The sequence below is a fragment of the Pinus tabuliformis genome, chromosome 7, assembly GCF_031772625.1.
Source record: "Pinus tabuliformis cultivar Carrire ecotype Pingquan chromosome 7, CPIR1, whole genome shotgun sequence".
In the NCBI taxonomy this organism is placed as follows: Eukaryota; Viridiplantae; Streptophyta; class Pinopsida; order Pinales; family Pinaceae; genus Pinus; species Pinus tabuliformis.
The window spans coordinates 1,929,322,472-1,929,341,967 of NC_142293.1; the positions used below are offsets into that span (position 1 = coordinate 1,929,322,472).

Consider the following 19,496-nt stretch of genomic DNA (forward strand, 5'->3'; position numbering starts at 1 on the left):
TTGTATACCTCTTCAAATTTGTGTCAATCTTCTCCCACAATGTAGTCCAAAATGCACTAAGAAATATCATGTCCTTGTTTGAAACAATGCTCCTTGGTATCCCAAAGTGAAACGAAACCTATCCAAAGAACAAGTTAGCTACTTCTTTCTCATTAATGGTATTTTTACAGGGCATCAAAACACACATCTTGCTAAACATTTCAACTACCATGAACAATTAGTTATGTCCCTTCCTGGTTGTTGGCAAACCTCCCACAAAGTCCACAGAAATTCTTTCCCAAGGACGAGTGGGTACATGTAAGGGATGATATAAATCTTGTTTCCTATTACTAGGCCTACCGGTACAACAAAGCATGCATCCTCTTATGACCCTAGCTACATGTCATTGCATCTTGGGTCAGTACACATACCTCTGCAATTTGGAAAATTGTCTTCCCTACACCAAAGTGCCCTGCAACCTTGGAGGTGTGAGCCTCTTTGATTAGTTGCAAATGCTTAACTTTAGGAACACATAACTTATCTAGTTTGTAGAGTAACTCGTCCTAGAGATGGCAGTCAACGATGTTGTCACCAACATGCACATGAATATGGTTTTGCAACAACTAGAACAAGTCCTTGAAGTCCTTATCCTCTGAATATGCCTCTCTATATGCATCATGGGTGAATGGCTCCATGTGCATCAAATTTACAAAAGTTGTGATCTTTGATGTGGGTGGCCTTGAAAGCATGTTGTCCAACTTGTTTTTGTTGCCCTTATTGTACTTAATCACTAAATGGAATTGCTATAGAAACCCCATCCACTTATAATGCCTAGTTTTTTTTAGCTTATTATGGGCTTGAAAATACTACAATGGCTAGTGATCTATGTGGATTACTATTTCCTTTCCTGTTAGATAGTGCTTACACTTCTTCACAACTTGCACCAGAGCATAGAGATCCTTATCATAGGTAGGGTAATTAAGAATTGACCCATGAAATGCTTTAGAATGGTAGCATACATGCCTTTGCCTATGCATAATTACCACTCCCATAACATGCCCTCACATTTATCTCCACTTCAAAAGGTTGTTGCAAGTTTGGTAATACAAAAACTGGTGCTTGACTAATCTTCTTGTTTAACTCCTCCAAGGCCTATTGCTGGCCCTTTCCCCACTAGGAACTCTTGCCACTTGTTGCTATGGCATGGAGTGCTTGAATGATCTTCTTATTTAACTCTGCAAAGGCTTGTTGTTGACCCTTTCTTGACTGAAAACTCTTACCACTTTTTATTATGGCATGGAGTGGCGTTGCTACCATTGAAAATGGGTTTACGAATTTCCTCAGGTATTGTGCCACCCTAACAAAAATCCTAACCTCATAAAGATTTGTAGGAACTCTCCATTTCATGATGGCCTCCATCTTGGAAGGATCTATCTTTAGCTCTCCTCCACCTATCACATACCTTGAATACACCAAAGATTGTTATGAAAACTCACACTTCTTGAGAATTTCTAGCAACTGGTGCTTCTTTAATGTCTCCAACACCTAAGAAAAATATGATATGTGCTCTACCCAAGTAGCACTTTATACTAGTATATCATCCAAATAAAATTAACATATGAATCTATAAAAGGGCACAATATATCATTCATTAACCTCATAAACGTCGTAGGTGCCTTGCATAGGCCAAATGGCATGATTAACCACTCATACAAACCTTACCTGGTTTTGAAGGTGGTCTTCGAGGTATCTTCTTCTTCGACTCATATTTGGTGACATCTAGACCTTAAGTCCATCCTGCTGAAGTATTTCACTTGCTACAGTTGATCCAACAAATCATCTATCTTGGGAAGGGGATACCTATTCTTGGGTGTAATGTTATTCAACACCCTGTAATTAATACACATCCACCAAGTCCCATCCTTCTTTGGTATAATGATGATGGGTGACCCACTGGTGATGTACTCGATCGAATGATACATTGTTCCATTAGTTGTTGCAACTATTTCTTCACCTCACTTGATTCTATAATAAACTACTTGTACAATACAATGTTTGGAAATGGGGAGTTTGACAATAACTTTATCTCATGCTCCACTTCCCTCTTGGGTGGTAACCTTTTGGGTTCCCAGAACACATCCCTGTATGCCTACAACGACTCTTCTATTTTTTGTTTCTTTTTCATAGTACACCCTTCCAGGGATGCCTTGTCTTTTACCAACTCTTCTATAGAATGTTTTTCTTCTTAAAAATACAAAACAAACTTTTTGTTGGAACTGATCAATTTCTTGGCTTGGTTGGCACTTATTAGCGAAATTTTTGACATGCCTTTGTGCTTGTTAATGGTGAATTCTTTTCCATCCTACTTCCAATCCCAATTTGTTGACTAGCTCTATTTTAGTGGGATTTTCCTATGATCCTAAGTCAAACAGAGCATCATTCTTTGTCTTCTTGACCTGTATCTTTATGTGGAAGAGTTTGTTCATTTCTTTCTCTTCCTGCTACCAAAGTCTACTCGAATTCACCTCCTTCTAAACTAACATATAGATGATTTTCTCATCCACATCTGAGTCGCTTTAAACCTAGTTGTTCAAATTGATGGCCATGCAATTCTTCTTCTTATTGTCTTTCTTTTCGTTCTTCACATTAGGCTTTGGATGCAACTTCCAGTACTTCTCCTCTACATGACCATTAATGTTGCAGTGGTTGTTGGGATCCTTGCACTAGTGTGTTTTGGTTGTTGTATTTTTATCATTTCTCCCTTTCCATTTCTTCTTCCATTCCTTAGAATATTCTGGTGCTCCTTTTGCTTCGATCCACTTGATTTCCCTTTCTTTGAGCCTATGTTCTCTAGGTACTATGCTTGTGCACAAGCCTCATCCACAGATATGGGCTTGGCAAAAATCACTTGCTTATACATATGGCTATGTAGACCCCCTAGATACTTGAGAAGTACATCTAGGCGCTTTGGGGAGGGACCCAACATTATGGCCATTTTTCTAAACTTTTGGGTGTACTTATACACTTTGCCCCTACTTCTTCCTGAAGTATTACCACTAGATCCATTGGTCCTCTACATACATAACAGGGTATAATTGTGACTTTATTTAGGTTTTGAAGTCCTCCCATTTAGTCACTAGATGATATCCCTTTAACCTCAACGTATCTGTGTGGATTTCCCACAAGGTCGTCGCATGGCCCTCTAACGTCACCCACGCAAATGAAATATTATGTTCTTCCTCGATATGATGAACACTGAAATACACTTCTAAGTGTTACAGCCAATGATTTCGATACAGAGCATTGATGTCACCTTGTTACAACATGATAACGACCTTCTCTTCCATTTTGAATAGGGATTGTGAATGGTTCATGGAACTTGAACTGGGTTGATCTCTTTCAGGGTGCTTCTTCGACTGGTTCTTTGTTTCTTCCCGATCCCATGATCACCCCTCTAATTGTTCCTCTGTGTTATAACTCCCATCTTCTCCGAGTAGCCCAATCTTATTGTTCAAGGCCGAAATGAGGAGATTCACATTATGGATTATATCTATAATTTGTGTTTCTAGTTGTGAAAACCTCTCCTTTACAGGATTAGGATGGTTATCCACAAATTCATTGGCCATAACTAGGGTTTTCTAAATTTTGGCTTAGATGATCTAAATCCCCTAAAAATGTCCACAATATACCAAAAAAAAACATGCTCTAATACCAAGATGATTCTTAAAATTTTTGTGGATATTCCACTCAACAATTCCTCACAAAAAATCTGATAAAACTATATTTAAAAATACAGAATCTACACTATTAGGGTTTTATTTCTCTTTATATTTATGGATCTGTAAATTATTGCTAATTGTGTATACATGCAAATTAAAATTATGTATAAAATAGAGAGCAACAAAATAAAAAAATCACAAGCCACGATTTAACACAAGATATAACTTGGGATACCCTGTTGGGAGAAAAACTAGTTGGAAGGTGAGGCTTTGACTCTGCTTTATTTTTCTAAATAAAAAATGGATGTGAGTACAAAGAAGTAAGGCATGTGGCCTGTGGGATACTATAATTCACACATCCTCTATGTGTGCTCTCTCCCTATCCCTCTCGTCTATTTTTCTCAAGTCTATGAAACAAATGCACTTGAAAAGAATTGGACCCCTTTTCCTCTTGGTGGCGAAGTTATAACATAGCCTGATAACCTACTAGAGGTTAGATTTGACTCACTCAACTCTTAATCAAAGTTATAAAATGGAATCTTCTAGAGTTTTCTTCATCATAATCAAGTGTCTTGCACCTTTTCCATGAATAATGTGAGCTCATGTGGTATCCTCTTGAATTATGGTGGTGCAAATAGGAAGGTCAACTTCCAAGTGACATAACTTTTGCGTACAAATTTTAATTGAGACAATTCATGCACCGTTGGATATTTCTTTGTGTGTTGAATATGAAAAAGAGTTGCAATACTAAAGTGCTAAAGCAGTAAAGTTTATCCCCAAAAATGTCATTTGATGCCTCAAAATGCTCCCAGAAGGTTTCAGACCCCAATTTTCCAAACTAGGTCTCGTGGGTAAAAATGTTTCTATGAGTTGAATCCTCTAATTTTTACACTCTAAAAGCATCGAGATGGATAAAAAAATATAATGATGCAATTCATATCATGAAAGAATATTGCTTCAAACCTTATTTTGTTTGTAGGGGATCATGCATTTCTTCACGTTTAACTTTATAAACAAAGATCACTGAAGACAAATCTTAGAAATTAGCACCTAGGTTCTATGGACCCTATGGGGTCATCCATTCCAGTGGAATCTTAGCCTACAAACTAGGTCATCTAGCCCACTCTAAGATTTGTCTAATATTTCATGTGTCGTGTATAAAAAAGATAGTAGGAATAAAGTTCAAAGTTCAAAAACTTACATGAACTTGATGAAGAAGGCTCTATTTAGCTTTAGTGAGAAGCATTATTAGATACCAAAAAGCATTGATTGCACTAATGCATGATCACTGAAGTATTGATCTAGTGGCAAGACATGCCACTTGAAGATGCTGCATGGGAATCAACCATGATCTTGTAGTGATTTCCTCATTTTTAGCCTTGAGGGCAATGTTATGTTCAAAGGGAGAGGGCATGTTAGGGTCCTACCCTAACCTACCTACTTTAGGTTTCTTAGGAATTAGTAATTCTTGTATGTGGCCATCTTATTTGATTAAAGATCCATTCGATAAATATTAGATATTTATTTGATGTAAAAGGGTCCACTTTATAAGGTCCATTAGGTAGTTGGTACCCATCACTGAAAGGGCCATAAGTAGTTGTGGTTTTTGTGATGGAAAAATTATTTAAATAGATAGAAGGTTATGAAAAGTTTGTCTAGCGTTGCATATTTGGAGCTCTACTTAGTGAAATGTCACCCCACCTTAAGGGGCAATTGAACATTTTATTTTTCTTCACATTATCGATATATGAGGGTATTTTTACATATTTCATCTTATTGTCTCTTGTTTCTGGTAAAATTTCAATAATTATACTCGATTGTGTTTAAATTTTCAAGGGTAAAAGAACATTACAAATTACCCTTTGCGTTGACCTTGTTAAACAACATCTTTAAAATATGGCAACCCATCTAGGCATTCCAAATAATGTATTACCCCTCTTGTTTAGCCTTACTCTTCTTCTATTATAGACTCTTCTTGGGAATCCTTATCTCTTAGGCAATTCAATGCCCCTTTAATTGGAAAGAACTAAGGAATAGACTTTGATGAAGCACGAGGAAAAGAATGGAAAAAAGCATTGGCTTGAAATGGTCTAGAAGAAGCCACAATATCATTTTTTCTCTTTTTCTATGCTTAATATCTATTTCAGAGTTATATGTTTGGGCATTCTCTAACAAGTATACATTTTGGAGTTTTTAGCTAGAATCTCACAATGTTTGTTGGCCAAACCTTGATATTTGTTGTTTCAAATGAGTTTATGTTTGCATATATAGATTCAACGCCTTGAAAAACCCTTGGGACACTTGGATTATGGAGAATTCACGACACAAACTTGTGATTCCAACAAATCCATGCCATATTTTAGGCAAATTAGACAAGAAAATATATGAGAAAACCTTCAAAAACTTATAACACATATACTACGACATATGTTTGTTACAACAATTTATTCAACGAAATACTTTGATACTTTATAACATTTTTTTAAATCATAAAATTATAAACAACATGATGAACAACTCCCTCCACTTAAATATTTTTAAATGCCAAATAAAGAATAATTATTTACTTAAAAATTTCACAACAATTTTTTATAATATAAAAGGTTAATCAAGGAAAAAAGCCCTTACTCCTCACCATTGAAACCTCTAGCACTAATTAATTTCAACTCTCTCAAAAACCCCCCTTTTTTGGTGATATTGTTAGTTCAAATCTCAACGAGCCTTGGGTGCTATATATAAGACAACATAGAAATTATAATTACAACCTATAAAATTGTTCCAATATCACATGAGTATAATCCCAATCCCACCTTAAGTGTGAAAATCGCCGCAACTAAGAAAAATAAAAAATAACTTTGAAAAAGTAAAACATAAAGTCCAAAATGCAATGGAACCCAATCGTCATTAAAGACCATTAAAAAATTAATTAATACATTAATGGTGGGCATATTGTCAAGGACGTAATTACAAACCCTCTTAAAGAAAAGAGAGAGATTCTCCCCAATGCTATTCGAGCCGTTAACCTATGCAGTGCCATAAACTCGCTTCAAACTCTCATAAATTGACGTGAGATATTATCTAAAATGCAATTGGAACCCTTTCTTTATGAAGGAAACCCCATTAAACGATTATTTAATGCGGTCCCAGTTCAGATGTATGTGACATAAAATTATTGAGAAGTAGTTATTGAAACTGGTATGATAATAAAAATAATACTAAGAATGGTTAAAAAGTTCTTAAATTCTAATTAATATAAAATAAAATTATAGTTTGTAATTTTTAAAATAAATTTTTATATTGATTTCAAAATTCCAACTAAACTTATATTGTAATTGAGAATTAAAATTAATATAATAATAAGATTATATGATAACTATACACGCGAGTGTATGTTGGAACAGTTGGGGTGGTCGGTTTACACGCCTCCTGGTCGGTATCGAGTCCTGCGGAGGCTGCGCCAGCAACATATTTGGGCCATGGCCATATGTACTATGTACAGTTGTATTATGACATATATAGCTTCTTCAGCGGAGCCCTGCCTCCGTGAAAAAATAAAAATATAGCTACATATTTAAACTTATATTGTAATTGCGAATTAAAATTAATATAATAATAAGTTAATATGATAACTACATATTTAAAGTGGAAAATTATAATTAAAAAACAATATAAGTATTTTATTAGTAAATATTTTAGAAGGACAATTAAAAATTTAAGTTAAAATGAAAATTATTTTAAATTATATATAATTTAAATTGTTGAGAGAAATGATTATTATTCTTTTTACTAGTATTCAATCTAAGGAAAAAAAATAATATGATTATTATAATAACACGATAAGATAATGACTATTAATATAATTATTATAATAACAAGATAATATGATCACTACACATTTTATAAAAAAATTAATTTAACTATTTTACTAGTACATATTTTAAAGAGAATTAAATAACAAAGTAAAAATGAAAATTATTTTAGATTACAAATAGTTTAAATTGTTGAGAGGAATGCTTTTTATTTTCCTAGCTCATATTCAATAAGGAAACAAGTTAAAATAAACATATGTTAAATTAGATATAGTTTAAGTTGTAGGGAAGAATGATGGTTATCCTTCTCAACCAATGCAATTCTAAGTATATGCACAATAATGGTTTGATGGACATTTATGAGCTATGTACCTAGTGGTCATTAATTACTAGTTGACTAGGTGTTATTTTGTCTTTTATGTCTTATTCTAATCCATCTTCCTTTTTTTCTTTCTAGAAAAAAATCACAAGTTCTATTTCATTATAAAATGCAAATCACATTTTTCAAGTTTTCACCATATAAATAAAAGCAAGTACAAATGCATATTATTATTACAAGTGCATGCAATATTTATAAGGGGTACATCATGCATCTACAAGATTAAAATTACATAATTAATGTACATGCCATTTTTCCCCTTTAAAAAATAACACTGAGTCTTTCCCTTTCACCTCTTTTTATTTTTTTGCTTCTTGTCACCTTATTGAAGAAAGAGACTCAATGACAAACTATGAGTTAAAACGTGGGAGATTGAGACCCTTAGATGGGCCAATTCCTTATCTTAATCAGGGGTATCCGTTTCTTTGTTTCCACTTAAAGGGTCTTTAGTGATGACAACATCCCTCCACACGGGAAGCCTTGTATCCATTCCTTTAATTGTATTCCCTCTAAAAATAATGGATTTCATAATCGACACATTTGATTGGTAATTATCTTATTATGATCAATGCCAATACTTTATTGTTGACAAGGATAATTTTAGGGGCGAATGTTCGCCCTTTGGCGAAATTAAGGGGTTTTAAATTTTTAGTGGGCGAATATTTTGTATCATAGTACATTTTTACAAATCACCTCAAATAGCCCACCTTATTTTAAGGGAGAGGGTAAAAAAGGTAAATTTAGCCCTTGAAATTAGGACTTACAACCTTCCATTCGCCCATTTTCAAGAATAGGTTTTATTTAAGTGAATCCATTCGCCCATTTTCAAGAATAGGTTTTATTTAAGTGAATCCTATGGGCCAAATACCATATTTATAAAAGATGTATGGTAAATTAATAAAAATATAAATAAATGAGAGGTATGGTAAATAAATAAAACATTTTTTATATTTACTCCATAAGTCACCTTATATACATGTAAGGGTGTAAACAAATAAAAATATAGGTAAAGTGGAGGTATGGTAAATAAATAAAACGTCTTTTTATACTTACTCAAAAGGTATGGTAAATAAATAAAAATATAAATAAACTAGACGTATCGTAAATAAATAAAACAATAAAAATATAAATAAACTAGACGTATCGTAAATAAATAAAACTTATTTTTATATTTAGTCCATAACCCTCGTTCTATTTATGAAGGCTCAAGAAAGAGGTTTTATTTAAGTGAATCTTATGGGCCAAATACCATATTTGTAAAAGAGGTATGGTAAATTAATAAAAATATAAGTAAACGAGAGGTATGGTAAACAAATAAAACATTTTTTTATATTTACTCCATAAGTCACCTTATATTTACTAACACTAAAAAAATGGGTTATATTTAGGTGAAACCTATGGCCAAAATACTATGGGACAAATACCATGGACTAGATTGTTATTAATACCATGCAAAAAATCATTATTAACCCTAATATTAGAATTAATAAAAATAAAAATGGCACATGATATTGACCCATGGTATTCACCAAAATGGCACATGGTATTGACCCATGGTATTCAATTGGAATGTAGCCTATTTAAATGGGGGAATTAAACCAACATGTAGCCTATGATAAGATTCACTAGGACTTTACAAAGTTTTATTATTTAGTGAAAGACTCGCCAAGATCTTACAAGATTTTATAATTGAGTAAAATATTCGCCATGCCTGGTGAGAGATTCGCCAAAAAATTATATATACATATTATATTATTGATAAAATCGCCTTCCATTTTTCCTATATACCATGGAAATTCGCCCATTTATTATATTTATAAATTTAGGGGGGGTTCTTAAAATTTTCCCTGATTGTTGATTTATTCATTTTGATCAATGTCATTAACCGAATTGGATTCCTTAAAAAAATATCGATCTCTTTAATTTTGATTTGGTCTACTTTTCCTAGAAGGATGAACTCCCCTTGTATCCATTTCTTTAATTGTATCCCCTCTAAAAATAATGGATTGCCTAATCGACACATTTGATTAGTAATTTACTTTATTATGATCAATGCCAATAGTTTATTATTGAAAAATCCATTTTGATCAATGTCATTAATCGAATTGGATTCCTTCAAAAAAATTCAATCTCTTTAGTTTTGATATGGTCTACTTTTCCTAGAAGGATGAACTCATGACTGTGGACAAGTAGCTAGTAAATGTTCTAGAATATGACATATCCCACACTTGAATGTTATCTTCTCATAATCCAATGATCAATCCATTTACTTGTCTTAGTATACATTTAGGAGGGTAGGGTAGATTTATTTAGTGATTTACCTCATTATAAACAATGTCAATATTTGCTAGTTGATTTACCTCAATTTAATCATGCCAATATTCAAATTTGATTACTTAAAAAAAACTATTTTTTTAGTTTTGATTTAGTCTTCTTCTTTCGGGAAGATGAAATCAAACATGAAAATGACGTATCTTACTTTTAATGAAATATTCTCATAATCTCATAATCCAAAGTTTATATCATTTACTTGTCTTAATAAACATTTATGAGAATTCTACTTATAATTACTACATGTCTAAGTGATTACTAAATGTAGATTTATTAGTGCTTTAGTGGACATTCATGGATTTATGTAATATATTAAACAAATGCTTTAGTTATTAATGTTGATTAAAGGATGCGATAGAGTTAATCAAATTCGACTTGGTTTTAGGTTTCTATTTGTATTTTATGACTTATTACATGTAACGTTGCTTATTTTAGCTAACATTTAAGAAGGTTTCCTCTATAACTATTACATGATTCATTGGTCATTAATTGTACAATAGTGCTTTAGTGGACATTTATGAATTATAAGCCACTATTTAAAATTGGATATAGTATATTATCCATATTACCATGAATGTAATACAACTCTACACTTACCAAATTTGACTGTGTTAGAGGTTTATCATTTGTCTTTAATGATTTATTGTATGCCATCCTTTTTATTATGAAGACATTTATGAGGGTTCCTTTTATCACTGCTATGTGTTTTAGTGGTCATTGAGTGTTTGTAGATTAGTATTTTAGTGGATACTTACAAATACCTTAGTTTGTTGATTAAAAATTGGATTATTTTTTATAAGTTAAAAATTAGATCTTCTTTGTGTGTTTCTACAACAATAAATGTTATTAAATTTAACTTTGTATTAAGGCTTTAATTTTATTTTAGTTTAACTTAATGTTAGATATAAGTAATTTGAGATTTCCCAAATTTTTACTTTTTATATTTTATTGTATTTTTTTCCAACTAGATTGTGTTTAGGTTGAGTTAGTTTTAATGTTGGATGAAAATGGTTTAATCACTAGGTTTATGTGTCATTATGTATTGAGTATCTCCCTTAATAATTCTACCCTTCATTCTTCTTATGAAATTTGAATAAGTAATATCATATACACTAAAACTTTATTTATCTCTCAATATTTATTAAGATTTGTTTTATAAACATCATATATTTTAATGATTATTAATTATCATATTTTATATTTTAGTGGTTATTAATTATAAATAAGTTATTTGTAACTATATATATTAATAAATTAAATTTAAAAATTATATAAGTTTTGTTACATTAGTAGATTGTGCAATTGGGTTAGGGTGGTATTTGTTTGGCACATGGTTATTGGGATTATTATCACTATAACCTTCACCTTCACACATACCAAAGTAGCTAGTCACAATTTACATGAGACTAATGAAGGTTTGAGTTAAAAAGCAATCGTCTAACTAAGTCACAATTTCGATAAAAAATAATGGAAATTTCAGTAAGATTTTGAGAAAATCCCAATTTTGGAAAATTTTTAATACAAATGTTGAAGGATTTTGGATGCCATGGGGTTTTGGATGATGTTGAACAGGAAAATTAGATTTCTTAAAAAACTTTAAGTAAGAATTTTAAGTCCAAACTAGATTATAACATTGTAACACAACCAATGAATTAGAAATGTTGTATTAACAAATTATATATATATATATATATATAAAATTAATTAATTGAATATTCTTTCTGAAATAATATAAATTAAGATTAAGATAATCTTAGTTATGTTTTAACTAGCATTAATAAATATAGATATATACTTTAAAAATAAAATAAAATATAAAAATTTAATTAAATATTCTCTTCTAAATAATATAAATTTATTATTTATATCTTGACTTTATTTTTTATTTTTTACTATTGATGAGATTTAAGATTAAGATAATGTTAGTTATGTTTTAATCCGCATTAATAAATACAAATATATACCTTAATTGTTATATGGATTTCAAACTTTGAACTTGTCAATAAGAAAGGACATTGATGAGCTCAGGTAGTGCCCTAGAGGAGGTGAATGAGCTAGCCTGTCAAAGAATGGATGTGTATGTGATGGTCACATCTGTCACTTTTTTTTGATATAGAATACCTATCCAACCGCCAAATATCCCATGGCGTAGCATAGCTCTGACTGTATTTGCTGAAGGGTGTTATCATCCGTGAGAAAACCTAAGATACACAGAAGAAAGGAACGGAGGATTTGAAACTCCGTTTCCGTGCAAATTTACGTTTGACTGTCGTATTTAAACACTGGAAAAGGCTCCGGGCGAAGGACCGTTGGATTGGTTTGAACCTAGATACATATATTTGATTTTTTAAAATGATCTGACAGCCGTGGCCTTTATTCAGTGTACCGAAACGTATGCCCGGGTGAGAGGCAGGCGGTACGCGTGCATGAGTGGTGGCCGTCGATGGCCTGAAAAAAAATCTCACTGAGTGGTCAAAGTAACTACGAAAGAGTCTAGGGTAGGGTAGTCAGGTTCACCGTGCAGGCAGCTGAGCTAGGTCGGTCACAGCATAAAAATATATATAGCATAGCTGGTAGCATATTATGCAGTCTAACTACACACCAACAACAAACAAGTACTGACTGCCCTTTGAAATTAGATGACTAGATGAGATAAGATGGGTGGGTTTGGGTTTCACTTACGAGGCGCAGCCATATATCATCGCTCAGGGTGTGTAATTGTACTATAGTTTTTTTTATTCACAAGATCTCCTCTACCTCTGCCCTATCTTCTATATCTTCGGATAATGTAGTGTACCCTCCCTCATCTTATACATTATCCGCTGTGGACGCACACTAGGGCACGGCGTTATTTGGCTTGCACCTTGCAAAAGACAACATCAACATCGCTCAGGGGTTAGGGTTGGAATTTGAAAATAGACTAGTTACTTAAATTTGACACTTTTCACAATATTTTCATATTTCTCTTATACATTTTCAGATCTTAATTATTCTAGTAATTTTTTTAACTGTTTTTGACGAACAAATCACCAATTAATAAACAATCTTATTCCATCCCTAATTGGGTTACACTCATAAGGGAGAGGGTCGTTGAATGGACTAGCGGCGTTAGTGGAGATGATTGAAGGTTAATGAACGGTGGAGTGGTGGAGGGATTAAAAAATTGATTGATAGAAGGGCAAGGACTGAGACGTCCTGTCTTGTCCTCAGTGATGTGGCGTTAAATGGTCTTGTCCACCGTAATGGGTGCGCCTGGTCCATCTCCTTTTTACACTTCTATAAATAAATTCACATGGAACATCAATCCCAATAATTCCGGTAGGAGATAGATAGAAGAAGACCCAAGCAGCTTCACATCTTGTTGCTGCTGATGCTGCTGCTGCCATAATTTATTGAGCAAGGAAAGAACAGTTTAGTGTTTTTTTGCAGAAGATGAAGGGATAAGGCGATAACACATATTGCAATCAGTGGGATATCATCATCTGGTGTGTTCAATTCGCATCGATTGGGTTGCGGGTTCGAATCTCCTCGGCATTTGTTTTTTCGTGGATCATGGGTTTTCTTGTTCTTGGTGTTGGGTTTAGAGCTTCTGCGCACGAGTTTCATCTGCTTGAATAATTTTCCTTTTCCTTCCTATTTGGGAGATTCTTCTCATTGTTCCATGGTTTTGAGTCATCCATATCTATGTGTTTTTGTCGCCAATGATTAGAAAGCTGTGAAGTTCGAAGCCCGAGGGACTAGTATCGAATTTGTGTGTTTTGGGATCTCAGTCAGTCACCCACATATTGGACCTGCTCCTTTTTCCGGGCCATCGATTTCAGAATAATATATCCAACAACAACAATCTCAAGTGTCGGTGCTGGCCAAAATCTAGTTTTGAAAAGCAGCAGAAGCCCTCATCGGCAAGAGTTTCGAACATCCGATTTGTTAGGAATGAAACACATGAATAATTGGCTTGCATTCTCGTTGTCTCCTCATCTAGCGATTGATGTAGGAAACACTACACAGGCACAGGCACATGCGCAGGCATCCTCAAACGCAACTTGCTATTCTGTGAATAATAATAACGAAGTGCCTCAATCCACCATGGGTTATCAGACTTCAGCCGAGTGTTATGGAATCAATACTGCAAATGGGCATTTCTCATCTCAGATGTCCGAGCTACCCTTGAGGTCAGACGGTTCATTATGTATAATGGAGGCCTTGGGTCGTTCACAAAGTGCTAGTAAGTTCGCTTTCAATATCTATATATTCAGTGAATTTTGCTCGTCAGTGGAGTAGATTAATATACTCGTTGCTCTTCTTAGCAATACTGAAATTTGTTATGCACATGGTATATTTAGACTAACAATAAGTTGCACTTAGCTTGTGTCCATGGTGTAGGGGATAGATGGTAATCCTGTGGGCTTGTCACTTCTATATGGCAAGTCATTAGTTCAATTCTTCCTCACCTTATTCAGATGTTATTCTGATAAACATCCTATAGCTTCCAATCCTACACTTACCCAAAGTTTACACTCAGCTTGTGATGTTCTAAAATTGCATCCATCACTCTAAAATCTTGGCATCCATATTTCTAATTTGATAACTCTTTAAATTGCAACTTTGACTGTAAAATCTCAAATCTCTTGCCAATTTTTTGATGTGTTGATGTTTTTCTCTCCATTGAAATTGACAGTACTTTGGCTTGCTATTTCTCTAGATTGGCACCTAAAACATCTTGAAGCTCCGAGAACTTTGCAAGGCGATGGTTCAGGACTTCAGTCCTCACAACAGCTACTGAATAGGGAATTGCCTAGGTTTTCTCGAAATAACGGTACCGACCATCATATGCCCCGCAGTTCTCAATATGATACCAATATGGCGCCTCAGAATGGTTCTGAGCGAGAGGGGCCCAAGCTGGAAGACTTTCTGGGCGGTGCATCTTTAGGGAACCAGTACACCACCAACCATGAAGCCCACTCACAGGCAGGTCTCGATGGTATGTACTATGCCGGGGCTGGATTCCATAGAGAGCACAATAACGAGAAAATAAATGTGAACCTGCCATTCATGCAATGCAGGCAGAGGGAGGTCCCTAGCCCTTGGATCGATTCTCAATCTTATGAAGCCCAACCGAGGTCTCTGCAGATGCAGCAGGAGCACCATGATCTTTGCGAGTTTGTCCAAGAGTCCCAACAGATGCCTTTTCAGGTTCAGCTTGACCCAAATTCTAATGATACTATGTTTGCGGATTGTAGCCTTCAGCTTCCGCCGGGGTCGGGAATGGTGGGCTTATCGGCACTCAAGACGTGGTTGAGACAGAACCCATCTAATGCGGATCATCATAAGGTTGTTCCTTCGGGGTCTGGCAGTCCGGGGAAATCGAACCTGGGTGGTGGATTGGGGGATTTTCAGTCTCTTACACTTTCAATGAGCCCGGGGTCTCAGAACAGCTCGGCTATTATTTCTCAGCCAACCATCATCGATCAGTGTACTCCGGTTGAAACCAAAAAGAGAGGCGCAGGAAAAGCGGGCACCAGGGAACCCGTTCCTCGCAAGTCAATTGACACTTTCGGCCAACGGACTTCTCAGTACCGCGGTGTGACTAGGTAGGTTTATCGTAGCTGCTGTTCGATGTTATTCTTCAAATTGCTTTTAAAGCTCTAAAATGTTTTCCAACATTGGTTAAGGGTTGGTGAGACTGGTGGAAGACGGGTGGTGGAGTATTGGTAGTAATGATAATGGTTTGAAAGTTTACTAATAGTTTGAAAGTTTACTAATATTTATAGCTGATTTATAAGCAACTGAAAACCTAAACAATGGTTTGCCTGTTTACTAATACCCACAGATTTTTTGTAACCTAAAAACCTCAACCATGCCTATGCCAATGAAGCAGCTACCCAAAAGCTATGCCTCTTTCAAATACAATGATAGATTGGTTACAATTGAATGGAATTTTGATGAAGCACTTGCTGATATGCAGGCATCGCTGGACGGGACGTTATGAAGCGCACTTGTGGGACAACAGTTGCAGAAAGGAAGGGCAAACTCGCAAAGGGAGACAAGGTATTTTTATATGTTATCTTTAGTTCTATGTGCTTCAGATATTCTGCTACAGAGAATAATTCCATCTATAGAACATTTGTTGTCGTTGCGATTCTACTGTATAATTCGTCTCTTGTCTGTGGTGTTTCTGCTTCATTATGAATGGTGGCGCGCTTACTTTCGGCCTGCAGTTTATTTGGGTATGTTTCCTGCTTATGAAAATCTATTTATTCAACAGGAAAACGAAGTTGGTTTTGGGTTCTGCTTGGATTATAAATTAATTGGAGCAATTTATTTGTCTCTGGACTTCAGGAGGTTATGACAAAGAAGAAAAAGCAGCAAGGGCATATGATTTGGCAGCTCTTAAGTATTGGGGACCATCAACACACATCAACTTTCCGGTATAGTCAGCATGCCATGTTGAATTTGTCTGTAAATTTAATGCAGATTTTAGGTATTTTAACCATGAAACTACTGGCATACATAAATATCAGGATGTCGTCAAGCAAGCTTGTCAGCTTGGAGTCGTAAGCCTTGGTTATGAAGTGATCAATAGCATTCCCAAATTTCAACATCGTCAAAACTTAACGTCATAACATAAAATAAGCCTTGGTTATGTAGTGATCAACAACATTCCAAAATTTCGAGATCTTCAAAACATAACTTAGCTATTACATAAAATTCCTGATCATTGAATAGAATGAAATGCATGACATATGGGAGTATGAACTTCAACATCATCATCAGATATAAAGACATAACGTCATAAAATTCGCGATGAAAGAATATATGATACATGGGATTATATGAAAAAATTAAGTAGATGTTATACATGTAAAGATCTTAAAGATGTCTTACGTTGAAATGCAGTATTTTTTAGTGTTCTAAATTATATCGAATGGGTTGGTTTATTTGTCTTTGTCTCTAAACCAACTAGGTGTATAAGCTACTTTATGTTCAAGTGAGTGTGTTTGTATTAGTTGTTTTTATATGGGACAATGTTGTATCACAGATAACCTTCTCATTCACAAGAAAAAATATAAATGGTCTTAACCTGAAATAATCTGACCTTATGTTTTATGTTTTGTAGCTGGAAACATATGAGAAAGAAATTGAGGAAATGAAAAACATGACCAGGCAAGAGTATGTGGCAAATTTAAGGAGGTAAGAGGAACTTGCATTGTTCAGGCATTTTTTTGGGCTTTTAGAACTGGTTAATGTCTATTGGACCAACTTAGAAAAAAAATTGAAGGTTAAAAAATGATCATGGCTATCATATGCAGGAAAAGCAGTGGTTTCTCTCGAGGGGCTTCTGTGTACCGTGGTGTTACAAGGTATGTGTAATGGGGTAATTGCTGTTAAACTTTATTAAAACTAGAGATCAAGGGGCTTCAATATGCTTGATGAAATGTAATGTGGACTAGACTGATTTTGATGTGGTTCAAGTGGAGCAGGCATCATCAGCATGGGAGGTGGCAAGCACGCATTGGGAGGGTAGCGGGCAACAAGGATCTATACCTTGGGACATTCAGTAAGTCGATGTGATAAAGCAAATGTCATTCATGGCATTAAGGTCTCTGAGAAATATATATGATGTATGTAGGGCTTTAGTTATGTTTTTGGGTATGAGGATTGTATATGAGATGGTTGGTTTATTTAATAGTTGGTGTTGAATTTGAATCAGGTACCCAGGAGGAGGCTGCAGAGGCCTATGATATTGCAGCCATCAAATTCCGAGGAATTAGTGCAGTGACAAATTTTGATATCAGCAAATATGATGTACAACGGATATGTTCTAGTAGCACATTGATTGCTGGAGATTTAGCCAAGCGCAACAAAGAAATTGAACAATCCAGCGAGCCCAGTGGGGACAGCCCACTTCAGATCGAAGCAGCAGCCCCTCTCCAGATCGAAGCAGCTCATAATTCTCAGTCCAGGTCTCACAATGACAACGCCAAGGATGGGAACAATAGCACTAGTAACGATAGTCATCATAATAATAATGTTGTTGGGTCTATGAGTGATAAAATTGCTCAAGATTGGCAGCTTATGGATTCCAATTCCGAGCAAGACCAACACAAGGTGTTCAATAATTGGGTGGTAGAGAACGAGGATCGAAAGCCAGACCAATCGTTTATTGAATCACTTCAGTTGGGACCCCATTCTCATTCTGCAGTTCTCCATGATTTGATTGGGTTGGATTCATCTACAGCAGCAGATTCTGATCAGTCCAATAACGAGGAAACTAGTCGTTTGCTCACTGATATCTCTGGTGGTAACAATTCTCTTCTCACAATGAGCAATGCATCTAATACAGGCCCTGTGGAGAGCCCTGTAAATTCTGCTAGCGAGAATGAAGAGGGCCACCATCGCAAAATCCCGGTCTATGACAATATGATGCCAGCAGGAGAATTCCCCCAAGCCTTGTTCTTCTCATCCCCGCAGCAAGCTTCGAAGCTCGTGAAATATGAGAATGGCAGTACCACTCTCAGTCCATGGATGATTCCACCAAATACAGTACCACCACTACAATCAAGGCCCAATCTCTCTGTGGGGCATTTGCCCATGTTTGCATTATGGAATGAATGAATGTGATTTGGCTGTAAAATACTAGCGGAAGTAATTATCTCTGTGGAGATTGATGCACCTGAGTGATGTGTATAACCTGAAAAAATCAATTTTGCATTCATCTCATTTTGAATATCGCAGAGTAACAACAGCGAGCTGGATCGATATTTGCAGCTCGTTGAATTTTGTCAGTGTTCTGAGATTTACCAATTTCAGGGTTACTGGAAAACCTAGATGGTCTCCAGCCACTATGTTATTCAAGTCGGAAACTTCCAATAATCAGATCCTGGGGTTCTCGATTATGGGGTTAGTATCTCTCGAAAGCTTCGCGATTTGATTGATTGCATATTCCAGAAGTTTGAGGCAAAAGAAAATATTGAAAACCTTTTGTATACTGTGATCTCAAATGATATAGAAAAGTGTTTTACTTGTTTTACAGGAAATCCGACCTTTATCTTCTTATTGTGTCAATGCTCTATTGCAGTAACAAGCACTGTTGTTTAAATACAGTTTTACTGCTAAAAGCCCCACTTCACTTGAATTATCAAATGAATACTTTATATTTTGATCTTCTGGCAACCTTTGCAAAATAATTCGGAGTAATATAAAATATTTGTACACAGTACATCTGAACAGTGTGTGGGGAAAAAAATTAAAATAGAACCACGTATGGAGGCAAAATTC

General features: G+C 35.0%; 1 protein-coding gene across 1 annotated transcript; it reads left to right on the plus strand.

The window, feature by feature from the left end:
- Positions 1-13,480: 13,480 nt before the first annotated feature.
- LOC149256218 (uncharacterized) lies at positions 13,481-19,255 on the plus strand. The gene is made up of 9 exons (XM_089460691.1): positions 13,481-14,442; positions 14,920-15,808; positions 16,183-16,265; positions 16,436-16,444; positions 16,557-16,645; positions 17,335-17,408; positions 17,528-17,578; positions 17,699-17,775; positions 17,929-19,255. The coding sequence occupies exons 1-9, from the start codon at positions 14,151-14,153 to the stop codon at positions 18,831-18,833; spliced, it is 2,469 nt and encodes an 822-aa protein (XP_089316817.1). The 5' UTR covers positions 13,481-14,150; the 3' UTR covers positions 18,834-19,255.
- The last annotated feature ends 241 nt before the right edge of the window (positions 19,256-19,496 follow it).

Bases quoted from the DNA above. Each gene is read 5' to 3' on its own strand.
- LOC149256218 (XM_089460691.1), top strand. From the start codon at position 14,151: ATGAAACACATGAATAATTGGCTTGCATTCTCGTTGTCTCCTCATCTA. The intron at 15,809-16,182 runs GTAGGTTTATCG...GCTGATATGCAG, and splicing joins CAGTACCGCGGTGTGACTAG to GCATCGCTGGACGGGACGTT. The intron at 16,646-17,334 runs GTATAGTCAGCA...TATGTTTTGTAG, and splicing joins CAACACACATCAACTTTCCG to CTGGAAACATATGAGAAAGA.